The sequence below is a fragment of the Galeopterus variegatus genome, unplaced genomic scaffold (assembly GCF_000696425.1).
Source record: "Galeopterus variegatus unplaced genomic scaffold, G_variegatus-3.0.2 Scaffold109, whole genome shotgun sequence".
Classification (NCBI taxonomy): Eukaryota; Metazoa; Chordata; class Mammalia; order Dermoptera; family Cynocephalidae; genus Galeopterus; species Galeopterus variegatus.
This window is the reverse complement of record NW_007726220.1, coordinates 182324-192739: the sequence shown is the minus strand read 5'-3', so window position 1 is coordinate 192739 and position 10416 is coordinate 182324. Positions and strand designations below refer to the sequence as shown.

General features: G+C 47.6%; 1 protein-coding gene and 1 pseudogene across 2 annotated transcripts in view; both read right to left on the bottom strand.

Annotated features, from left to right (window-relative positions):
- The window catches only part of LOC103601984, a 4107-nt pseudogene extending 1620 nt beyond the window's left edge, over positions 1 to 2487 (bottom strand). Inside the window, exon 1 of the transcript XR_551496.1 lies at positions 2446 to 2487. The product of XR_551496.1 is annotated as a putative Dresden prostate carcinoma protein 2 (transcript). The remainder of the gene's footprint in view (positions 1 to 2445) is intronic.
- A 1393-nt stretch (positions 2488 to 3880) lies between these two features.
- The window catches only part of DHDDS (dehydrodolichyl diphosphate synthase), a 30013-nt gene continuing 23477 nt past the window's right edge, over positions 3881 to 10416 (bottom strand). Inside the window, exon 8 of the mRNA XM_008586181.1 lies at positions 3881 to 5317. Within this exon, the coding sequence (XP_008584403.1) occupies positions 5081 to 5317 (237 nt within the window). The 3' untranslated portion in view covers positions 3881 to 5080. The remainder of the gene's footprint in view (positions 5318 to 10416) is intronic.

Genomic DNA, 10416 nt, shown 5'->3' with positions numbered 1-10416 from the left:
TTCCCATCCTTGCCAGCATCAGCTTTTCCCTTTTTCCCTTTGGGTACCTTCTCTCCCTTCTGGAAGGGGGGAAAAAATAGAACTGTTTCTCCCCATTTCATATTACCAGGGAATGGTCTGCAAAGTTTTGCAAAGCATAGGTTCATTTAAAATAAAACACACACACACAAAGACCTTCTACCCATTGATAAGAACTGATCAAAAACTAGGCAAAATTATCTACAATTGCTATGAGTTTCAGTATACAAAAACTTGCATCTATATGTAAGTAACAGAAGAATAAACCAGCTTATACACACTGATGTTTAATAATCAAGTACAGAGCTTTCTGTAAACTGATGACAGAATTATTGATTAGGAACCAATGTTATGAACATCAGGGATAAGGGAAGCTGTCAAAACAATTCATAACATCCACTGATGGAGTCACATTATGCTGAATTAAGGTACTGTACAGTCCTGACTCCGTGCAAATGACCTATTCCAGTGTCAGTACCTTTGTCTCCCAGTTCTGCTTACCTTTGCAGGGGCCTTTTTAGGCTTGGGCTCTGGCTTTGGAGGAGCAGGTTTCTTTTTTTTTGGCAAGAAGAAAGGAAAAGAGAACACTAGTACAATGGACCAAAGAAAACCACAACCAAACCACAGTACCAACAGTATAGAATTTTCTACTACTCTTCAGAAACCCACCCGAGTAACAAACAAGTATCCTACTTTGACTACAGCCACCAGGCTTTAGGAGCCAGCAAACACCAAATGAACAAGAGTCCAAAGTAGAGTAGCTCACTCAACACCAGCCGCTAACCATTACTCAACGGAAGAAAAGGGATTGTTTTTCACTGCTTCTTAGTTTCAGGGATAAATATGAAAATTAAAAAGCATACACACTTACAGCAGACAATCTTGCAGATCTTCTCTGTGGCTATTAAAGAAAGGTGAGAAAATTAGAACGGACGAAACATTCAAGAAAAATAAAACTTTTGGTACCAATTTGTTCTAGACGATAGGAAACAAAGAGAGCTTATTTAAGTAAATTCAGGACTAGGGTTATAGTTAATTACCACCAAAGGAGTCCTGTGATCTTTACTAGNATCTTGCAGATCTTCTCTGTGGCTATTAAAGAAAGGTGAGAAAATTAGAACGGACGAAACACTCAAGAAAAATAAAACTTTTGGTACCAATTTGTTCTAGACGATAGGAAACAAAGAGAGCTTATTTAGGTAAATTCAGGACTAGGGTTATAGTTAATTACCACCAAAGGAGTCCTGTGATCTTTACTAGTCCAAGGCTTTGACAAAATCCCTAAAGAGGAGTAAAACTTACTTCATCTTTCACCTTTGCTTTATCTCCTTTAGCATCCCCTTCAGCCTATAAAACAAAAACAAGAAATTGCAGCTTCTGAGATAATTCTTAGTGATTTCCTAAAATCCTTTAACAGAGTCCCTAAGGAAAAGAAAAAATTCAAGGGAGTCATACACACAACTTTTCTCGGGAATGTGCGAATCGTGTTTCCAAGCACGGTCAGCTCCTATGCAAATAATCGAAGGGCTTAGGAAGCTGTGAGTTCACTCATTCGTTTGAGGCCAAAGCGTACAAGGGAGGGAGAGTCGGGAGTCCCGGGCCGCTGGCCCCGCGAAGCGCAGGCTAAGTCAGAGCGGGGCCAGGAAGGGCGGCCGGCACCCGCTGCACCGCGCCGAACGGGAGTAACAGCTGCAGATGGTGCAAACAAACCCCCTCCGGAGGCGGAGTCTAGCGCCGTTGCCATGGCAGCCGTCGAGGGCGGGAGAGGGGACGCGGGCAGTCGGGGAACTCGTGGGCGGCGGCGGCNGGAGGCGCGCGTCGGAGGCAATAAATGGGGAGGGGCGCCCGAGCGGGCGGGCTCGGTTCCGGCTCCCGCCAAGAGTCGGCTTTCGCAAACTCCTAAGTTCCTTCCACCTTATGCAACCGAGCTACCCACTTCTCCCAGCCGTGCGACACTCAGGGCGCATCTCAGCTGCTTTCCTTCCTGCTCCTGCTGGGGGCCCCAGAAGAGGGGTTTCCGAGGCCTGGCCGCACCACCCTGCTCTGCAGGAGGCGGGAGGAAGCACGCAGCTTGGGGCACAGGCAGCAGCTCCCAGGGCCAAGGCTGACGCTGAAGTGAAAAGAGCGGCTAAGCCAGTTTGGCGCAGCCGGACGTGCATCCTTCCGAGCTTCCACTCCGGGGAAGCTTTTCGAGCACCTCACCTGGAAGGCGGCCCACTCGAGGCGGGGTGGGAGCTCCAGGGGGAGACTTGCCACGCCGAGGTGCCTTTCCGGTGCTCTGGGGCAGGTAGGAGCTGTCCTTTCAGCACTCGTTGCTCAGCGCCCCCCCACCCCAGGCCTGTCGGGTGGCTCCCTTAGGTCCCTGTATTCCCTTCCCGGACCTCGGGACCCCGCCACAGAAGGTACAGAGCGGCCGCCAAGGCGTACCAGCACGCCCCTCCCCCTGTGCTCTATTCGTCTCGGAGACATTTAGCCCAGCTGCCCCCACTCGTCGAGGCCACCAAGCCTGGGCGCTGCAGACGCAGCTGGCGAAATCCCTCCTTCCACACTGTCAAGCTGGCTTCCTTTCACTCGCGAGGAAAAGGAGGGTTGAGGAAAGCGCCCGGGGATTAGGAAACAAGTGGAGGAACAGGTGGTGTGATGGCAAAAGAGCTATTCCAGTGCCCCCTAGCCCAAAGCCAGGGTTCCTGGAGCTAGCCAAGCGCACCTGAGGGAGGATAGGTAATTGCAGTAGCCAAACAAGGTGTTCTTCCGTTGCAGGTAGCAAACAAGTTTTACATTTAAGAATAAAAAAAAATTATATTTGAGACCCAGGAGAACACAAGAACAGAATAAATATCCTCAAGATGGGGGCTTGGCTCACAGATGGGAGGACACTTAAATAGGTCCCACCTGGTTTCTTGAGGCAAGGGTTGAAGCTGGTTTGCTTTCTACCGGTATGATTTGTACAATCACAATGAGTCCAAATCATCTATCTTGTAGCGATTGCTCCAGGACACCAGTGGCCCCTCTGTCTCTTCTCCTTTCCACCCACACAGTAACTTCTGGGGCAGCTCCTCTTTACTCCACCCTGTGCACGGTTCCCAGAATACAAGACCTCAGGCCAAAGAGATACCAGCCACATTAATCACCTCTACTGTACCCCAATTATATTAGGGAAAATCAGACACAGAAGGGAGACAGGATTCAACAGCCATGCTCACAGGGCAGATTCCGTTTGCTGCCTCCAGCCCCTCATTCCTGCCTTAATTGTAGGGCTCTGCATTATAGCCACATAATTCATGCCTCCCTAATTAAGGCTGTCAACAGCCCCATTGTAAAGCTGGAAAATGTACAGCACCTGCTCTCCAGGAACCCTGTGCCAGGGATTGGTAGTGGGGAGTGCCAGGTGTGTAGGGGGGCTTGCCAAATGAATGCATTCATTGGCTTCCCAATCACAGTGTCTGGCATTTATGCTTGATTCTGGGAGTCGGATGGCCAGGGGTCTCTAGCGCCAGGTATCTGGGCACAGAAAGGGGAGGAGGGGACTGGGGTATAGGAAAGTTAAGGTCTAAAGAGTATGCTCTTAACACTGCTTGCAGGTTTCCACCTCTCCCCTAGAGGGAGGTGCTGGGGAAACAGCTTGCAGAAAGTAGAATGAGAAGGGCCAGCCCGGTGGTGCACTGGAGAGCTCCCGCCAAGGGTTCAGATTCCACATACAGACCGGCCGCTCACTGGCTGAGCGAGGTGCGGGTGCAACACCGAGGGTTGCGATCCCGTTGCTGGTCCCGGTCCGGTACGGGCGCGACACTGAGGGTTGCGATCCGTTGCCGGTCACGAAAAAAGACAAAAAGGAAAAAAAAAAAAAAAAAAGAAAGTAGAATGAGAAGTCTAAATAGTAGCATTTCATTGGTATTACTGACTGGTACTTGCTGCTCTGGGGCGCCTGAAGCAGAGTTGCTCAGACAGACAGCTCTTCAAAGGTACTAATCCTCTCAGCAGTTCTGCAGTGAGACCTGGCAGGGGGAAGTAAGGGAAAGGACACAGTCTTGACTCTGCCCTCTTCTTCCTGCTGGGCAGCCTTGGCCCTCACAAGCAGAGAATGCCTGGAACAAGCTTTGCCATGCTGAGAATAAATAGTCTTGGGGCCTACTTAGGGAGCCAGGTCAAAAAGCTAAGAGAAACCTTGTAGAAGTGGGAATCGGAGTTTGAGATGAAGAAGCTGGAAGCACAGCCAGTTGGGAGAAGTGCTTGGTTCTGCTCCTTCCTGATGTGTTATAGGGAAGGAAGCCTGTGCTAGATTATTTTCACCAGGGTCCACAGGCCCTTCTGTTAACCTGTAGCCATGGAGAGGGGCATCTTACTAGGGAGTGGAGCCTGGCCCCATGCCCTGCAAGAGGAAGAGAAAAGCTTGTGTAGGCTGAGTCGACAATAGGTAATTGGATTGTAATCACCCGCCTGGCTTCCGTGCGCCATTGGGGGCGCTGAGCCTTTCAGTGAGCAATCAGTACTGCGTGGTGGGAGGGGGAGAGATTCAATAGCAAATCCCAGGTGGAGAGCCAAGGGGGAGGAGCAGCAGATGGGCAAATTTTCTTTCTGTCTCTCCCACCCCTTTCTTCCTTGCCCAAATAATGCTGGATGCCTATTAGCTATTTACCAGCAGATCCAAGGTAGAGCCAAATCTTTTGTGAAAGTCGGTGGAAAGCTAAGATAGATGGGTAAAGGGCTAGGGTTTGGGGGAGACCTCATCCCCCAAATTCTGTGTTGAAGGATGCGCTGGTGGAAAAAAGCGCATCTAGGAGCACAAGCAGCCAATGAGTTGGGGCCCTCTGCTCTCCAAACCTATTGGTGGCCAGAGCTGGGTTTAGTGTACTTGCAGGGGATTCTCATCCTCAATCCTCCCCAGGGGCCACTGTCCCAGGCAGCCCAAAAGTACCTATGGTCAGCAGATCTGGCCTCAGGCTTCCCTGCCAAGCAAAGGGAATATAATTCATCATCAGGAGAGAGGTACCTTTCACCAAGAAAAGAATAGGGAGTGGGGCCCTGGAGGCAGAGGGCAGGGCAAAGTGGCAGGTGGCCAGCCTCAGGCTGATGCAGTGCCCAGATGTGCCAGCCATTCAGCCCGTTTGAGTTCCAAGGCCTGCAGGAAGCCTTGGACTCGCTCTTCACGTCTGGCTGAGAGTTTGTGCAAGCGTGTCCGTCGGAGATGGGCATCCCCACTGGCCTGGAGCCCCTCTTGCATCAGCTGCTCTGTCACTGCAGCCTGGTCCCTCTCCAGCTGCTGCCTCTTCCGCTCCTCTGCATACATGTCTTGGGCCTTCTGTTAGAGAAAAATGGGGATTGGGGTGGGGAGATCACTTTTAGGTGTGGGTGAAACTGGGATGGAGAAGATAGGATGGGCCACAGGGCAGGCCAAGTAAAGTGGAACAGTGGATAATCTGTACCAGATTTGGAAGGTGGTGCCCATGTTGTACAGGCAGGGCACTAGCAGTTCTAGGTCCATCTTGGTTTGTTTTGTATGGAAGCATCTGTATTTCTTAGAATTCTTCCCAGGTTTGCACTTGGAAGGGAATCAGACCAGTGTGGGTCTGATTTCTGATTCTCCCACCAACTAGCTTTGTGGCTTTGGGCAAATCCTCTCCTAACCTCATTTCTTCATCTGTAAAGTGGGGGTTGTGTCTACCTTGAAGAGTGGTTTTAAGGATTAGAGATAATATATGCAAAATCCTCTCTAGCATATTAGCAGGCTTTCCGACAGAAACAGCAATTTTGCAAGTTATTATTGTTTATTCTCTACTGCAAGGAAGATTCTATTCCTGTATGGGGCACGTCCATCAGGTCACTTACTTTGGTCTCCTAGGTTACTCTGAGTGTGCCAATCTCCCAACTCCCTCAGCTATTTTTTCAGGGTTCAGCTCCAGACTTGCCTCCTGTATGGAAACCACCCTGCCTCTTCTAGCAAATGACACTCCTACGAACATTCTGAGCAGTTTCAACTCTCTTAAGCCACTTATTGCATTCTGCTTAGAAGAATAGGTGTTAGTGTCCACAGTCCAGTTTTTCTGTTAGAAAATAAGCACTTGAAGGCTCCATTGAGTCCCCAGGCCTCCTGGAACCAGCTCTGACACCAGGTGGGGAGCATACTCCCTGGCAGCACTTCTCATACCTTGTGTACGTCTCCAGGCAAACTATAAACTCCTAGAAGACAGAGACTTGCTTTTTCCTCTGTAGGACTTGAGGCAGCCTGTACATGTGAAACACTCAATTGACTGACCACGTAATCGCAGGAGGTCAGGGAGGATGTTCCTGGCACATGAGAGGGGAAAATTCCTTTGGAGCAGAACCAAGGCCTTGCTGTGCCTTGATGATGCCCTCTGTTCTTGCCAGTCTAACTGGCTTGCAGAGCCTTTGCACCAGAGCTCTTCCTGCTAAACCTATTCCATGTGTGAGAAACTATGTTTTCCTATAGTATACCTATGGGTATGCACAAGCACTTCATCTGTTGTCTCAATTGACCCTCACAATGGAGCTGTGAGGGAGGTACTTCTATCTGTTGGAGACAGACATAGAGGTTCTGAGTAAGGAAGTGATTTGCTAAGGTCTCTCAGCAATAAAGATTTACTGCATGTATAAAAATGACAAATGAGAATTCTGGAATATCCTCCCTCTAGGCTCTTGAATGATCCCAGACATTCAAGGGTACTTCTCTTCTGCTATTATGATGAGTCATATGTGGAGCTATGAAGACTACAGGCTTGAGCAGTTGCTGCTGAGGCTCTCCATCTTGCTGGAAGGGCTTCTTCATAGCCTTGGTCAGGAGGAACCCTGGGTCCTATGTACAGGACTTTGATGGGGGTATGGAGATGCACAGGACATAGTCCCAGCAATCCAGGTGTTTACAGACTGATTAAGATACAGACATGTGTCTTAATGACCATATGCAAGGTAGAGTGTGGTTAGGGGTCAGCAGGGAGGCAAGAGGAAGAACCATGCAGGCTCAGAGGAGAAAGCAATTGTTGATGAAGGTCAAGGAGTGAAACCTCACGGACAGGCAGAATTTAATCTGGCCTTTAACCAATGGGGAGGATTCAGACAGAGGTGGGTTTATGGAGAGAGAAGAATATTCTGGCAGTGGGAATAATGGGCAAAGACGCATGTAATTGAAGAGCTCGCTCAGGCCACAGCGAATCTGCCTGGAGCACTAAGGTTTCAGAAATTCCTGTCTAAAGGACTCCTTCACCTCTCTAAGGCTATTTCTTAATCTCTGAAATAGGGATAATAGTATCTACCTCACTGGGTTGTTTGAGGAAGAATGAGATAATAGCCAGGCACTAGGCTGGACATTTATTAAGTGTTAGCTATTCTTCTATCACCACCACTTGTGGCCAGAGTTAAGTAGGCTAAATTCTGGCAGGACCGAAAGGATGGGGGCCACACAGCCAAAGAAAGAGAAAATGCAGAGCTGATTAAAGACACTCCGTGAGGCTCAGGCTTTTTCCAAAAGATGGTCCTAAACTGAGTGCCGTCAATGGAGGCTATAGCCAAGGCAGAGCCTGGCCCATATTTGCCAGGAATCAGTGGTTCATTGTTAGGATGACAGAGTTGAGAAAGTTGCTAAAGACCATGTGCTCCAGCCTCTTCATTTTACAGACAAGGACACTGAGGCTGAGACAGGAAGGGACTTGACGTAAGTCACACATGTGGTTGAAGTTCCCTTGGTTTCTCCACTAAGGTGGCTTCTTGAGAGGATTATGGGAAATATATCTTGCACCTCTGGATAAGCTGTACTTTCTAGCAGTGGAGTAAAGAAGCCGGTGACCTGCAACTGGATGTATGTCTGTCCATCCTCTAAATGGTCTGATCTACTCTCCCAATCTCAGAGCTGTTCTAAGTCCTTCTCACGTACTCTTCCCTGGAAAATCCAATCTAACAAAAGTCTTAAAGATCAAGTTCTCTCTCCCTGACCGTATGCCTACTCTGTGTAATGACCAATCAAGGGTGAGTGAGGGCATTAATTGTTTCCTTAGAGATTTTTTGTACAGACCTTACAAGGGCTCCAAGAAGCTCACTTTCAGAAATGTAGCTCTAACCTATTAATCGAAATTCCTCCTGGACATTAAGCCTCTCTGCTCTTGTTCTTTCCTTGGTAGAATCAAGGAACAAGATGTAATCGTACCTTCAGTACTTAAATCCTCAAGTCCTCTACCACCTCACTGGGTCCTGGAGAGAGGCTACAGATCCTGGGCTTCAAAACATTTATTAATTTTCTTTTTTTTTTTTCCCGTGACCGGTAAGGGGATCGCAACCCTTGGTGAGGTGTCGCCCACACCGTGCTCAACGTACCTTCAGTACTTAAATCCTCAAGTCCTCTACCACCTCACTGGGTCCTGGAGAGAGGCTGCAGATCCTGGGCTTCAAAACATTTATTAATTTTCTTTTTCTTTTTTTTTTTCCGTGACCGGTAAGGGGATCGCAACCCTTGGTGAGGTGTCGCCCGCACCGTGCTCAACCAGCGAGCGCAATGGCCATTCCTATATAGGATCCGAACCCGTGGCGGGAGCATCACTGCGCTCCCAGCACCGCACTCTCCCGAGTGCGCCACGGGGCTGGCCCAAACATTTATTAGTTTAAAAAAAAAAAAAGTCCTCTCTTAAGCCACAACCAGCATGCCCAGGTCAGTAGCATGGGGATTGCATTTCTGGGGGCTGCCCTGAGACACAAAGAGTGCTTCCTGCTGGAAACAGGATGTTCTGAAATGCCCCCAGAGTCTCCCTACCTGAAGAATTGTACTGGGGACATGATGAGCAGGGTGCTTCCCTTACCATCTACCAGCTGCCTTCATCCCAGTAAGCTACTCTAGGACCAGAACTTAGCTCCCTACTCTCTGCCCTGGCTTCCTGAAGAGAACAGGGACACAATGGGATGGGCCTAGAGACAGACCAACCCAGATTTTGACAATGAGAATTTGGGTGATGGGGCAAGAGCATAGACATGGAAGTATGTAACTGAATGATATAGGAACAAGGAGCTGTGAGGAGTTCAGTTTGGCCACAATACAGGGTATGCAGGAGTCTGGTCTTTTCACTTTGACTCCAGCCCCCTGAAAATCCTGAGTGATTTTTATAAAATGCAAATCAGATCTTGTCATTCCCCTGATTAAAGTCCTTCAGTTTTGTCACCATGGCCTATAATGGCCTATGTGATTAGAAGCCTGACTCCTATTCCAGCCTCATCTCATGTCCTTTTCCTTAGGAACACTGGCCTCTTTTCCTGTTCTTCCAAGACCCAAACTTTATAATCTCAGTATCCTTACACACTTCATGACTTTCTAGCACATGATGAATACTTCATTGCCTTGGATATTATATGTTTGTTTACTTAGGCTTTTTTGTTTGTTTTTTTTGGGCAGCTGGCCAGTAAGGGGATCTGAACACCTTAATGTTGGTGTTATCAACACCAGACTCTAATTAACTGACCCAAATGGATAGCCCCCCTGTTTACTTGTTTATTGTCTGTCTCCTCAACTAAGAATACAAGTTCCATGAAGGTAGAGATCTTGTCTGGCTAACTGCTGACTCTCCTGTACCTAATACAGTGCCTGACGCATACTAGGTACTCAGTAAATATTTACGGAATTAATGAGACTTGAGGTAACTCCTCTGACAACCATGTGCAAAGTCTCTGAAAAACCTGGAATTACTATAAAAGGCTTTTGAGCAGCCAAATTAGAGATAAGAATATCCATACACAAAAGTTCAAGCACCAAGCTGTTCTGGGCTTCACACAGAGCCAATTTTCTCTCTCTGTATATGTTGCCACAATTCTAACAATCTTGATTAACTGGTTTCCTTGCCTATAGCTGATTTAAAACAGTAAATAGGAAGGGAAGAGAAATGGATACTGTCAAAATTAGCCAACGACAGCAGTAGGAATTGAAAGAGAAAAATACACAAGAAATTTACAGAAAAATATACAAGAAACCTCAAAGCCAGGTATTTTGGGGCCACCTCGCTTAGAGCAAACAGCTCCACCCTTCAAGGGCATCACTATATGGAGAAGTGCTTAAAGAAGATAGTTACCATTATCATTACCACTTGAATGTGATTATTCTAATTATCATCACTATTAGCAAGTGCCTAGTATATAATACGTGTCAATTAATTATGTACAAGACACATTTCATAAAGTTTTCCATCAAAAAAGGGTAAGAAAAAGTTTTAGTTTTTAGAAGCAGCTTTGGTCATGTGGAAAGATCTAATATTCATTCCTTGCTGACAGTGGAAAATTGAGACTTAGCTCTTTTTCTTTTCATGTTCTTTTTTTTTTTTTAAAAAAGATGACCGGTAAGGGGATCTCAATCCTCGACTTGGTGTTGTCAGCACCACGCTCAGCCAGTGAGCGAACCGGCCATCCCTATAT